Source organism: Crassostrea angulata, chromosome 4, assembly GCF_025612915.1.
Source record: "Crassostrea angulata isolate pt1a10 chromosome 4, ASM2561291v2, whole genome shotgun sequence".
Taxonomy (NCBI): Eukaryota; Metazoa; Mollusca; class Bivalvia; order Ostreida; family Ostreidae; genus Magallana; species Magallana angulata.
Window position 1 is genome coordinate 48,572,333 of NC_069114.1, and position 15,702 is coordinate 48,588,034.

The 15,702-nt window shown below is 33.7% G+C and overlaps 1 protein-coding gene and 1 pseudogene across 1 annotated transcript; both read left to right on the forward strand.

Moving 5' to 3' along the window:
- The first annotated feature begins 364 nt into the window (after window positions 1-364).
- LOC128180107 (uncharacterized) lies at window positions 365-4,078 on the forward strand (annotated as a pseudogene).
- Window positions 4,079-11,745: 7,667 nt separating this feature from the next.
- Window positions 11,746-15,663, forward strand: LOC128181309 (uncharacterized). The gene is made up of 2 exons (XM_052849667.1): window positions 11,746-11,906; window positions 13,481-15,663. Exons 1-2 carry the CDS (start codon window positions 11,780-11,782, stop codon window positions 14,785-14,787), a joined length of 1,434 nt encoding a protein of 477 aa, XP_052705627.1. The 5' UTR covers window positions 11,746-11,779; the 3' UTR covers window positions 14,788-15,663.
- Window positions 15,664-15,702: the final 39 nt, after the last annotated feature.

The window sequence follows — 15,702 nt, forward strand, 5'->3', positions numbered from 1 at the left end:
AAATGCTTTAACCTATCTCTACGTAAAGATGTTCTACTACTTAAATTATTGTTTTAAGGAATCACTGTGCATATAATTTTCAATATAAAATATTTCAATCAGACTATAACGCATTTTAATGACATTCATGTATAATTCTAATTGTTTTAAATGAAGTTATGTTCAATATATCTTTACTAAAGATCTTAGTTTAAGTCAAAATAGGACGCATATACACGTTTCATTAAGCGTTAGGTCTGCTTTGCATTCGCGACGCTTAATGAAAAAATTGTATCATTAGGCGGCGATTTATCATTAGTGGTTGATATTGTCAACTGTTAATGCAAGAATTTATAGCATTATGGGGTTGCAATTGTAACGCTTAATGACATTTGTATTATTAAGCGGCATTTTATCATTAGAGGTTGATACAAACCCTATACGCCTCACCCAAAAATATTAATAAAACAAAATCAAACTTGCTTCGCAACCGCATCTTTTTTATTATTTCTGACAAAGCTTCGGTCGGAAAGGTCCAGAAAGTTGAACTGCCTAACTAACTTTGACAGCGATGAACGGGAAGTAACTCTAAAAAATTTCAGATGTTTACATTCAGAGGACGGTCACGTTAAGGTCACGCAGTTGAAATATTATGACTTATTGTTAATAAGGTTTGTATTCCGTTTTTACTACTCATATTTAGTAAACCAACACTTAAGCTGTTCATTTATGTAATTTTATCATATGTATTGAGTGCATTAGAAATTCAGGTACTTTCACTTTGAATTTTGATACTTTTGAAACAAATCATATTAAATGTACTTTAATATGTAATGAGAAATGTATTCTCGACAGCGAATTACCTTTTAGTCAACTTGAATTAATGCAGATTTATTATAAATAACACGGTAGTACATCAGTTTTTACAAATTGTTCAATAATTCTTTACAGTGTTGCTGTTTTTAAAAAATATTCTTATCTTCAAAAATGTATCCTTTAATGTATAATACATGTTTAAGGATGAAAAATGTTTTCTTAATTAAACACAATTTTTATCAACCTAAATAAGTCTCTATTTTTATAGAACGACCATGGATCCTCGCTCTGTAATCCAAGATGTTTGCCGATGTGACCTTTGTGAGACTGCCATAGTACAAAGCTACTGTGACTTTTGCCATGTCAACCTCTGTAAGCTATGTATAGGAGAGCACATCTCAGATGACTATGACAAACATAAAATAGTCCCTTTCAAAAATCGAAGATCAACATTGATTTATCCAAAATGTGAGATACATCCGCAAAAGACTTGCAAATTTCAGTGCAAAGATTGTAACAACATTGTTGTTTGTTCCTCCTGTGCTATATCAAAAAAACACAAGGGTCATGATTTTGTAGACGTTAGGGAAGTTTACAAGACAAAGAAAGAAATTATTAAAAGAGACACAAAAGAGTTAGAAAATCATATTTCCACTACGTATAATGAAACTGCACTGGACTTGGAAAATCAGCTCGCCAACTTAGATGAAGGATATGACAAACTTATAACAGCGATGTCCAAACAAGGAGAGCTTTGGCACAGCGAAATAGAAACCGTTATCATCGAAATGAAAACTGAAATAAACGAGATAAAAGCGAAACACAGAAAAATTTTACAAAAACATTTGGATGAAATCAAACAGATACAGTCTCTTATGGAGCAATCATTGCTAGCTCTTAAAGAAATTGCAAATTCCAATGAAGTGAACCCGACCATTAGATATAGCTCCAAGATCAGAAATTTTAGCAAGCTTCCACCCAAAATTATGGTTAAAATGCCAACATTCATTCCAAAACAAATAGACTGTGATCAACTCTTTGGTTTATTTGGACAAATAATCCCTTTATCTACTGCTACAGAAGAATATGCCTTGTCACTTAAGCCACCCAACACTTCATTCAGAGAACTACTGGATAAACCGGAGCTTGTTACCACAATTCAAACTGAGTATAGCATTCCACGCAGTGTTACCTGTCTGAATGAAGACAGGGTATGGACGAGTGGATGGAACGATAAAATCAACTGTTTCAGCATTAAAGGTTCACTTCTCCGGAAAGTCAACACAGAATCAGGAGAGATGCCTAATGATATAGCTGTAGACAGTAATGGACATATAATATACTTAGACTGGCAAACAAGGACAGTGAATAAAGTAAAAAATGGAGAGATAAAAGTGCTTATCACATTACGGGGATGGACGCCTGTAAATCTGTGTGTCATTTCTACTAGTGATCTCCTAGTGTCCATGTACAGTAATGATAAATCACAGTCCAAAGTTGTCCATTATTCAGGGTATACAGAAAAACAATCATTTCAATTTGATGATGAATGTAAGCCGCTGTACTCGGCAAATGCGAAAATTAAATACATTACCGAGAACAGAAACCATGACATTTGTTTAGCTGACTGGGGAGCCAACGCAGTAGTTGTGGTAAATCAGGACGGAAAACTTAGATGGAGATACACCGGATATTCTTCTGTTACCAAGGTCCAACCATTTCGACCCTATGGTATAACAACAGACAGTGAAAGTCGTATTCTGACAACAGATTGTGACAACTGTTGTATCCACATTCTGGATCAGAATGGTCAGTTCCTCCGTTATATTGATACCTTTGATCTCGATGGTCCTTGGGGTGTATGTGTGGACAATAATGACAATTTGTTTGTGTGCGAGTCTCGCGAAAGCAATGTAAAGAAAATCAAATACTTAAAGTAGACAGACATCAAATTCATTGAGAATGAGGCATAGTCGAAAATTAACCAACAGAAAGAGTATTTCATGCATGCTTATTACCAAAATGTTCTGTAAGATCTATTTCTACTGTAGTTTTGTTCATTAATTTTATTGAATACCTAATTACATTCATTGTTGAATTTATTCGTTCATTTATCAAATTTTATTTTTTATTTTATTGACATTCCTTTAAAATTTGGGGATGTAATTTTCATTTTTTGAAAAAGATTAATTGTCGTTGATTAATTTTATTAACGATGAATTTGCTTGGAATGCAACGGAATTTAACTGATGATATTAAAAAAAACATTTTCATGTTTATATTTCATATATTTTCGATTGGAGATTTAGCTTTCACTTTCAAAAACTAATTTAATGAGTTTGTTTTATAATAATTGTTATTTATCTTGTTTTTCAATTTCATGGTGCGTTGCTATTAAAACATACGCGCAATATTTGTGAATTTTTACTTTTTTTAAAATTTACTATCACTGTACGCAAAATTGTAAAAGTTTCGACCCAATTCATAATTTTTGTACTTTCCACATTTTAAAAAATACTTCTCAATTGTTACTGACATCGTTTCCTAAATATTTGCTCAAAATGTTCACTATAATTAAACTTTGATAATAACAATAGTTAAATAAGTTTTGATTACAGGATGGGGCTTAAATAGTCATATAATGCTATTGTATTTAAGTTTTAAAAATCTTATCTTGCCTTTTATGTCACTGAATAGGAACTGTCTGCTTGTTTAGAAAGTTCATAGGGCTCTTTACCAAAATTGTAAAATTCAAGTCACCCATTGTAGGGGTTTTTACTCTTGGGTAGGTTCAAATTAGTCATGCAAAAACAATCTTTCTCTTTACCTTTATTGCAGTTGAAAAGAAAGTACATGTAGCTGCATACTTAGAAGGACAAAAAGACCTTATACCAAAATTGTAAATTTAAGTCCTCCGGGATAGGTGTTTTGATTCCAGAGCGGGGCCAAAATAGTCATGTGAATAATATTAAAACATATTTTTCTCTACTTTTGTTTATACTGAAAAGGGTGGCTGCATGCTTAAAAAGACCAGAAAGCCCTCAACAAAAATTGTAAATTTTCGGTCCTCTTTGGTAGGGGATAATTTTTCTTCTTTAATTATGCTGACATAATTAAGTAAGGAAATAAGGCATTCTACCAATTTTCTCTTTATTCAATGCCTCGTGGGAATAATTTGTGTCTGGTCGCTGGGGTTATAAGTGGAAGTGGGTATTAGATACAATTTACAAGACATCTTTTGTTCACCTGTTAACAAGGAGCGTTTTTAGAAAAAGCACAACGCTCTTTACAAAATATCCCATTAATGAAAACATATCGAACCAGTTAGTGAAGAAAAAACGGGAAAATTATTTTCTATTAGTATAGTCTTTTACTCTTTCAAAATCTAGGCGAGGACTCTTATTATATCAAAGTTCTTCCCCAAAATTATTGATATCAGCCCAAACTTTATTATGATAAGATTTCAGGTAGGGGGGGGGGCATTACCATATTTAAGTTTTTTGTAAGACCCACGGGCTTAAGTTTAATCCCAGTTAAGACTTTCGAAGAATGTTTAATCAAATGCACATACATGTACGTAGGTCCCTGTGTATTGACTATGGTACTCTTGTGATCGTCAAGGCCTGTCGAACAGCCCAATTTCGATTCATAAGGCTTAGATGCATTTACAGTCACAAAATTTAATAGTTTACAAACGGAAGAAGACACTCATATCCAATATGGATAAATTTACGACATGTCTTACATTACATCATGTAAAAAGAGACATTACATGTATCAAATGACTTTTCCTAATCAAGTGATAGTTATTTTAAAATGTATTCAAATGTAGCAGACGTCAACATGTCCATTAAATGTCAATGAAAGGAGAAGAACGCAATAGATATCAAATATCAGAAATGTGTGATTACATTGTAAATATACAAGTTATAGTTATGATCAAGCAGCCGAGTTTGATAACGCAGGTGCTCCTCTTCTCGGATAGCCAGATTCAAGCAAACCTGATCCATAGTCGGGGGAGGGGGGGGGGGTCGTTATCTAGATATATGTAGATGTTTTTGCGCATGCTATATTATGTGTTCTTCCTGGATAATACTTCATTAAACTCTCTCTCTCTCTCTCTCTCTCTCTCTCTCTCTCTCTCTCTCTCTCTCTCTCTCTCTTAGAAAGTGGAAATTATTTTCTTTATAAATATGTATTTTTTAGAGAAAAGCCTAAGGTCGATTAATTCAATGACATAATTTTTATGGTGTCCAATTATGAACAATAACAGCTTTTTAAACATAATAATTGAAAGAACGTTTAATGTGGAAATAGTAATGATTTTATGAAATTGTTCTGTTGCGTTGCAGTAATATTCGTTAATCAAAATTTTAAGTTTATTTCAATAAAAGTTATCTGATAAAAAAAAATATAATCTAAATGATTCTTGAATTAACATTAATTGAATGTATCCTCTAATTTATTTACCAGTAAGTTTTGACGTTCTTTTCTTATATCATAAATGGACGTGAATTTAACCTTAAATGAAATGACTTTGAAATTTGAAAGTGGACGGTTATGTAGTTCGTTAATGATAATTATAATTATATCATTAACGTTGAGAGTCTTGCCATTAATGCAACTTAAGGGTGTATTCTTGTCATCAATTTTCACCCCAAGTGGGTCTCCATATATGAACATGTCGTAAAATTCAAACTGTTACAATTTTCAACAAAACTTCTAAAATAAATAAAATGAATCATATTTTACACAATAAACCCTTATTAAATGCATAAGTGACAAAGGAATAGGTAAAATTATGTCATTTACGACATACCATAGTCGGCGCGAACAACAATGTGGAGAGGGAAATCCGAAAGGAGAAAGTTGCAAAATTTGCATCATGCGGAGGAACTAAGTCAAATCTTACACGTGTTTATGCCCGAGTTTTATAGGTTACACGATCAGAATTACACATATTCATGCTCAGGCTCACACATCAACACGATTGCATATTCGGATTTACAAGTTTAAATGTCTGCACATTTTGCAACTTTATTGTTTACATTATATTTAGTTAATTAAATCTTCAACTTTGCACACTTTCAATCCGTAGTTTCTGCGTTTGTAACTTCAGGCTCGGCAATAGCACATGCCACATCTGACATGATACAAATTGACAAATGTAAAGTCTACAAGTTTGTCGAATTTTGACATGACCTTATATGGCAACTGCCTTGCTGCGGGAAAAGGCATGCCGTAACCGCCGGACCGGAATGAACGAAAAATAAACATAATATTCAGCTAAACTGTTGCAATAAGCTTTTAATGAACGACACCTTTTCTATCGAAAACACCGGTATTATTTTTAGGAAAAAAATTGAGGTATGATTGAAACTGGACCAAACAGGAAGAGGTTCACGTAGAAAAAAAATCGTTGCCGATGTAACGAATGCGCTAATTTCCGTAATATAATTCTCATGGTATTATAAAAGGAAATGCCTAATATCTTATATCTCTAAAAATAATTGACATGTAATTTAAACTGGAATATAAGTACTCTTTTCTAGAAATGAGACGGATCAAGAAATTTCCTAAGGGGGTAAATATATTTTGAGCGGCATGGGGTTCGAAGACCGCTGTGAGGTCCCATGTAACTCCATTGCTTCTGAATTCTAAGAATTTTGAGAGTGAATTTTTAACCGGGTTTCCGATTATTGAAATAGTAAAAAATGCAGACGGGCGAGTGGCTGTCAAAAAGGTACCCTTATTGTACTGATAACTCCTCGAACAGTTTTCAAGATAGGAAGTTGTTCTTTTGCAGATCATTTATACATATATATCAGAAGTATGCAAATTGCTAGGATTTTGATTTCTGATAATTTATAAAAATATCAGCTGTTGAACTTAGTCATTTTTGGGCAAAAACATTGCATATAGAGTACCCCATTTTTACTCTTGTTATTTTTCTGAATTAGTTAGAATAAACGACCTGCAAGGATTTGGTAATTTTTCGCGGAAAAATTTATGTTACTTTACATGTATTTATACTTTTTTTTGTTGTGTAAGTGAAAGATAAATAATAACACAATCTTCAATAATGATTTTAAAAACTAGCGCATATTTTTTGTGCGCCGTAAATTGAAGTTTTACTATGGGGGGCACTGTAGCTCAAAGATCGTCCATCTGTATTTTTAGACAGGGAGCTACAGACCTCAGCCAACTTCACAAAGTGAGTCTGTATTGAACCGACATTCAGGACATCATACTCAACCCCGTAATAATTGCTTAAAATAATTTTTAAAAAATGTCAATTTTTACCGTACCTGCATGATAGGCTTTTTTTCCTATATATTGCCGACAATGCAAAGAAACATTTCTTAAGATAATTTATACACATTCAATTTCACGACAGTTATAATATAATTAACCTTATCTTTGGAATTTTTATTCATTTTTTTTAATGAGGGTGTCGCTTCTTATGTCTCATATTACCGGGTAATCACAATCTCAAAACCAATGTCTTTAAATAGTTTGTTTTTCTTATCGATAACTTTGCAACTCAGCTGACGGACCCCGTGTAATTTTTCGCGTGGGGGGGGGGGGGGGGGGGGGGGGGGGTCTTGTCACAACTTTGTGGTAGCGATAAGGATACATTTAGAGATATTTTCTTAATTCAGCCGAGGCCTATACTTTAACAATTTGTTGCATGTACTCTAATAACAGTGGCGTTTGTTGCGAGGAAAAAGTAGGGGGTTGAATCCTACCTGTTGCTATGTTCCTAATGGTAAGGTCTAACTTGGCAAAAAAGTGGGGGGGGGGGGGGGGGGCTGAGTCCCCCCCTAGCCCCCCCCCCCCCCCTCCCGGTTCAGACGCCTATGAATAAAAATGCGTATATATCTTTATACACGTGTATTCAAACAAAGTCATTAAATGTAATTTTTTTCAGTTCTAAGAGGATATCTGAAGCCGATCAAATTCTTTACTCGCATCTTTTATACATTCTCTTGATAAAATGTACACCAATCTCATAATTTAATTTTCCGAAAAATAATACTCTATGAAATGTTGTTATCCAGAGATAATATGATTATAGGCTTACCTAATATTTTTGTTCATTTATTCCGTCCCGGCGATTACGGCATGCCTTTACCTGCAGCTAGCCTTTTTCTATCAGTGACGTCACTATTTCCATATAAGGTCATGTCAAAATTCGACAAACTTGTAGACTTTACATTTGTCAATTTGTATCATGTCAGATGTGCTATTGCCGAGCCTGAAGTTACAAATGCAGAAACTACGGATTGAAAGTGTGCAAAGTTGGAGGTTTAATTAACTAATGTAACGTTAAACAATAAAGTTGCAAAATGTGCATCATGCGAAGGAACTGAGTCAAATCTTACACGTGTTTATGCCCGAGTTTTATAGGTTACACGATCAGAATTACACATATTCATGCTCAGGCTCACACATCAACACGATTGCATATTCGGATTTACAAGTTTACATGTCTGGATTTTTTAACACGATTACCCTCCATAAAAGGGTCGCTTTTTTCAAAGCGATGTGAACAGCAGTACGAGTCCTCCGAAAATGACAACTGAGAGATGAGGAAAGGAGGGGGAAAACTCAAACAAAATAATCGCCAACACAATTATTTTAGAACTGCAACTAACGAGCGAAATGAGTCAGAGGAAATTCCAGTAGAGAAAATCGAGATGCATGTAGTTTACAGCAGAAATGAAAGTCGTCAGTGCTTTTAGACTTAGTATAGTTAAAATGGCAACGTTTATGTTACACTATGCCCATCATATAATTTTTTTTTCAAACTCAAGTATCGCATATATATGATCTTATAGATCAAACCATCACCATTACAACAAGCAGGCGATACATGTGTACATGGCGGCCCATGCGGTTACCGAAATGGCAATTTTATGAGAAACACAAAATATTTGAATGTTTATATAGTAACTATTTTCATTTTATTTTAATTGTCGGGAAGTCTACAATAGAAATAAACCTTGCTAATAAACAGAAGATCATAGCTGGAAAGTTATTCTTCAGTTTTATCATTTTTAATAGTGTCTAGTCAAATGCAGTTAAAAAAATATGAAAGGAGACAGCTTATCTACAAATCAGTATTGATTTATTGAGGGGTTTTTTAAGATGATCCTCTAGATATATTCTAGCCAGTCAATAGTTTAAAATAAATCACTGGTCAATATTTTTTCTGAGAATCTTACATTTAAATTATAATTGACTGTCTATTTTCATGTAGAGCTACATTTGTATATATATTTATAGTAAAGATATACAACAGAGTCTAAGAAATTAAAGCATTGTATGTATGCACTATACTTTTTGCAGCACTAATACAATATAAGTCACAACAAATATTAAATGTGACAATGATTAATTTGTTACACAATGGCATGGACATTTAACCTTTAAAATGTAATTTGTTCTGCATATCTAGTCTAAAGCGGAAAACTAACAAGTTAACCATAATTTTGCTTATTATGTATTAATTTTTGTTTAATAGGTGGTAATTGCCACATTATCCAGATAGCTGCAGCATGATGAGAAGAACACTGACACTGTTTTGTCCAAAAAAAATTCCAATTTCTTCCTCTGCATCTGATTCAGTGACAGTCATAACTGTGAAAGGTGGTCAATGTTCCGCAGAAGCAAACCTGTTCAATCCAGCAAATTTCCTCTGCTTTAGAGTACTTCGTTGACTTCATTGACAAGGAAATTGAGCCATCCTTACTGGATGCATCAAGTCTTACTGGGCATAGCATCAAGTCTTAAGACAGTCATGTTTTAGTCAACACCATGTAAGCAGTTGGAAAAATGGATGCTTTTAAAAAACATGTTGCAGGATTTGTTGATACAAAGCTTTTGTTGAGGTCACAATTCCCAAGGTTGCCATCCTATACCCAACAGACTTTAGTTTCATCTTCTAACATTGTAACTATGCTGCTCATGATGCTTTACAAGATGTCATATCCCTTCAAAGACTTGATCAGTCAATTTTGATTCACAGAATAGTTAGAAGGCATCATTCTATTTGCTAAGTGCAACTTTTTCACATGAACATTTGTCAATGAAGAGAATCACGAAGTGTATGGATAGAAAAATAGCTGCCAGTGACGTGAACTATGCAGTTCTAAAGCTAGCATTTAGTAGAGGAAGAGGGCACACAACAAGTTTTGTCAAAAGAGTGTGGAAGTGGACCAAGAGTAACAAAGTCATGAAAGATCAGTACATTCGCTTGCTGAACATTTTGGATATACTTTTATAAGTGATAGTTAAAGCTCATTATATCAGAAGTGTATTTACTGCCTTTGATTTTCATTATTTTTCATTATTCCTGAACTAGTTATTAGTTCCAGTACATGTATGTACTGTATGATGTAACACAACACAACACCCCCCCCCTCCAAAAAAAAAAAATCCTGATAAAGAAAAATTGATAAATTCTACTGATAGTATATTTTGAATCACTCATCGCTATGAAGTGTTCAATTTATGTCAATATTCTAGCTACCTGAAAAGAATAATTTTGTCATTCAGGGAATTTTCATAAAACAAATGTTTTTCAACTGATCAGATGAAGTAATGTGCAACTTCTTATATCAATAGACAAAACAGTATTGTATTGCAACCATATATTGATGTGTGTTCATTTACAATATAACCTAACAGTTTATTAGAATATATCATACACGTAATTGTATGTATACGAACTATCAATATATGCTCTGACCTAGAACGCTTATATACTGGTTAAAACTTATTGATCAGACATCAATCCATTTTGAAGTTGCAGTTTTTTTCATTCCATGTCATTGCTTGCATTCATTGAGAAAACACTGTCAATCAAACTCTATGCATCTATCTGGGTTTTTTTTTCAAAGAAAAATATCAAATGAATTTTTAATTTCATAATTACTACATTATTTTAAAAACTTTGATGAATTAGAACATATAATTAGCAAGAAATACCTAATCTCATTCCATGTTATTCACACCAAGGTCAAGGTCACACCCAGAAGATGGTTTATAAGCACTATTTTTATGATTATTTTAAATTTTATTTTGTTGTATGTCTACTAAATATTCCTGAAATACTTTTCTTTACATAATTACAATTGTTATTGAAAATAAATACACCAATTTTAAAATTTTGGTGAATAAGAGTTTATGTTTGGCTTATTTCGTTACCATAAAATGCTTCATTTGAAATAGGGGGTGGGAATGTAACCAACAATATTTTTTTCTTATATGCACACTAACCCCCACTTTTTATGCCTTCAGTTGGAACCATAATATGTAAAGAAAGTATACAAATTTTTTTTACTTCTATTGCAAGCACGTAGTATCGAAGGGGGGGGGGGGGGCAGGCAGGGGCCACTTTTTTCTCGCGGCAACTAATTTTCTTAAATTTACATATTAAAAAAATGAATAATTATGGAGTCCCCCCCCCCCCCCTCCTTCCGATTTTTTGCTGCATGTAAAAAATAGGTATGAAAATAAGGAGTTAACTATTAATAACGATTAATTGGATTGGGTTTTGATAGATTTTGATGATTCCCATTTTTTGAATGAGTCTGCCCCCCCCCACCTTACTTTCAAAAACGATGCTACGTGCCTGTATTGAGGTTTAGACAACAACATGATGATATGTTTTATGTACAAACATGTGGTATTGGTCTTCGGGAAAAAAATGTAAACTTTATTTTGCTTCGCGTCGGTTGACAATGGTTTTCGAGGGTGTCAATTTCAACTGTTACCCTCCCAAACAGGCACTATTTATATAATATTACATGTCGAAATGAGTTGGCATCGGCCATATTGTCTAATATTAATTCTCACCGAACTAACACTTGTTTAAACTAATTAATGAAAGTGTGACATTACAGTCCGAGGGAAAACAAAAGTGAGTAGTAGGTCCTTCCAGGGCTTCCGTACATGTAACTCTCGCAAGCTGCAAATCATGGACCCCTTTCATAGGAGTTTCCTTTTGGAAGAACTAACGCCAGTTTTGAGATTACCAGGACTTGTAATATTACATGTATGGCTATTACACACACAAGAAAGTGACATATGGACGTCGACTACATGTAAGAGACGAAGCATGGTGTGAAATATTTTATACTCGATCCATGACGTACTTTATTGCCGATGGCCTCTAGCTCTTCACCAACATAACATGAACAAAGAAAAGGTTTAGATGTCAATTGAAATGTTAACTGTTCCTTTGATTGTCGAGTTGTACTGTACATGTCATTTTACAGTTGTGCATGTATATATTCACATGCATTTGTTCAGTGAAGGAAAATACTGTATTTAGTAAAGCGTATGGAACGCCTGAACTGTCTGATCATCGCAAAACAGAATTTGTTTTATTATACTTTCATGTTAAATACTGAAATCTGATTGGTTTAGACGCAGTTGATAATCCGTTCTATTACCCTCAGCGTTAGCAACCCACTAAGCAACGGGTAACACAACGAATTGTTACATGCGCGTAATCATGCGCGTACGGTTCGCCGTGAAATTCACGTCATTTCTATATAAAATCAGTAAAAAAATCTCTAAAATTAAGACATTCAGTATAATAAAATAAATAGTGCCTGTATGGGAGGATAACAGTTGAAATTGACTACCCTCGAAAACCATTGTCAACCTCCGCTTCGCGTCGGTTGACAATGGTTTCCTTGGGGTGTCAATTTCAACTGTTACCCTCCCAAACAGGCACTATTTATATAATGTGCTGTTATAATTACTTTTTGTGTTTTCTTATGGCGATGTGATGTGTTTTTGTCACTATGATTTCAAGTAAATAAATCGGCAGCCTAAATTAAATACATTGTGGATTCGGAGTATAAAGAATCATATGGCTAAATTATTAGATGATATATATGTATAAATTTATTATATTGTATCATTTTACCTTGAGACGATCTCTTAAAGCTTAAGGTTCCCCTTGCAACCGAAGTTTATCTATACCAGAACTGTTACTTTACCTCCCTAATTTTCAATGCAGACCAAACTTCTAGATAGTTTGTGTATTACGATAAATTCATAATGTGCTAAAAACAAACATATTTAGACAATATTTTGATATTTCTATCGATATTTTTTGGCATATTTAGCCTATATTTCATAGAAGTTAAGAAAATATTATCTCCAGTTTTGGCCTAAAATTAGCTTATTTCATGCTATATCTCAAACTTTTGAAATGTGACTCCTACTTGTTTTTCTTTTAAATGATATATTGATTGTATATGTCTATTTGTATGCAAAGTTTTGGAAACATAATATTACTATATTTTTTTTATTTGCGTTATAATTTGATTACTCAAAAATCATCATCATAACTAAATAATAGTTCAGACTCTAAATATTTGTTTGATTTCTTCAAATTATCAATTTTCATGTCAAATTTTAGCAAAAATTTCAGAAAAATTATCATTTCTGTTGGGCCCTATATTTTCAAAAAAATGGCATGTGACATGGGTCACAAATAAAATAATTGAACATTTTAAGCCCCCATCTTTACCTTCAAGAGGTTTTCGGATGATTGACATTTAATGCTATAATTATTTCAGGTGCCAACTTCCTTAAATACGGTGATATGGTTATGTCCTCTCACCCCTGAAATATACTTACACCATTTTCTCTCTATTTTTAGTGAGGCCTGGTGTTATCTGTGTTGCGATCCTAATTCCACTGCTACTCCTTTTTCTGCCACAGGAGATACTAATAACACTATACAAGATGTTGGGATTCATCCTGTATGGTTTGATGCAGAGAATCCGCATCGATTCTTTGGAACAAAATGATAATCATGACAATGGGATACTTTCATTTTTTTACTATCAGCCATCTTCATTTGATATAGTATTTTTACATGTATTGACAAGTATTTTGTTATCCCCTCTGGGGCTAATCTTGTTCGGGATAAAATTTGCCCTGGTGTCTGTTTTTCTGCCATTTGTATGGCTATTTTTAGGGTTTACGACGAATACAATAGGGTATCTCTTAATTATCACCGAGTATTTGTTCCTTATTTACGTACTGTTTCATTTCGCAAATTTAGTTATCACTCTCATTTTACTATGCAAGGCGGAAACGCTCAGGATTATCCAACTAGTAAAAACCCAGAGGTTGTACTCTGTCACTTTTTTTATTGATTTTATATCATCACGTGTGCTATCACAGCTGTTTTTGTTTTGGATTGCTTATTTTGTGATCCCAATAATTGAAGAAACAATGTCTTTGGATTGGGGGACATTTGTGAGCAATTTCGTTACTGACATGTGTCGGACCTTTGTTGGATTCGCTGCTATTAGTGCTGCTGTGTCGTATGTATCGCATTATCTCCGTTTGATTTCGAGATTTTTTTTACACGGCTGCGAAAATGCAACGGCTATATTTGAAACTAACAAAGATTTACAAGAAGGAATGGTCTTCTTTTTAATTGTCAGATTTGTACTGTCAAAGACGGACTTTCAAGAACATGATCCCAACAATCAAGTTGGATTTATACTCCTTCTTGTCGTAACAATATCTTTAAACAGCGTCCATCAATTGTTGGACTCGGAGATTTTCCCGCTACGTGCATTTCCAGCTATCCATATTTTCAAGTCAACCCGAGTTCTGGTTATGTACGGCCTACTCCTGTCCTTGTTTTTATACGTTGATCATGCAGTGTGTCTGCTCGTTGGTTTTGACACTTCCTTTCCAATTGTAATAATGGGATTATCGAAATGTATCCAAATCATTTTTACCATCGACATGTATTATACTATATCAATACGTCGGGCTCTACGTTCCCTTGACAGAGTAAACTACGTGAGATCGAGGCTTCAGCTGCTGGACTGTGTTGGATTCGTCGTTGTAGCATGTGTTGGAGGATTCAGCACGATTCAGATTATTTTGTATGCTTTACTTTGCTATCATAGTGTTCGGAATATATTTCAAATAGTTTCGTCATAAGAAGAGAAGCTTGAAAAAGCTTCTTTAGAAACAGATTTGCTTCACTTACCCAAAACTCCCTCCGTGAATTGGATTAGCAAGGATGATACTGATGGGATGGGTTGTTGTTGTTGTCTTTTCTTGTTGTTGCTGTTGGGATTTTTGGGGGGTGGGGTTGCATTAGTGAAAAAAACTTCCAATGCATCTGTCACTGCTTTATCAACATACATATGTAAATTCCATTCTGTTGTTGATATACGTAAATAAATTTTGGAATTGAAGACTGTTTTCTTAGAAATATTATTTTGTCATGCAATTATGGTATTGATTTTACATTTCTTATATATTTGAAATTAAAATTCCCCATTATCTGTATTAGTGAAAGGGTGTGGAGACTAAAATTTTCATCGTAATACTTTCAGAATATTTGCATGGATCTTTTGAATGGGGTCTATAAATAGTCCCCCCCCCCCTGATTATTTCAGAGTAAATAAACCCACATACTACCACCGTATCTTCACAAAGACAGTCACATTGAATCACTCTTTTTTTTAATAGTAATTGTTATTTTTGTATAAGACATCATAGCATCCATTACTTTAGGAGTAATGCAGTCAATTCTTTACTTCAAAGGACTATTATATTATATAGGCCTAGTATTGTCCCCTTAAATGAACATCATTAATTTCTGTAATTGCTTTGTATAAATATGCATGTAAAGTTTATCATCATTTCCATTTTGATCCAAATGTCCCAATTTTGAAATACAACATCATAAAGTTAACCTTTCCCACCACTTCGCATTTTTAGCATATAACGGCTCGGATCAAAGATTTTGTTTAAAGGAAACACTGAGCAATTGTTTGAACAAACAAAATGTTTCATCAAAGATGTTTCTCTCCAGGACTTAAAAGTGACAAAAAAATGTTCTTCCAA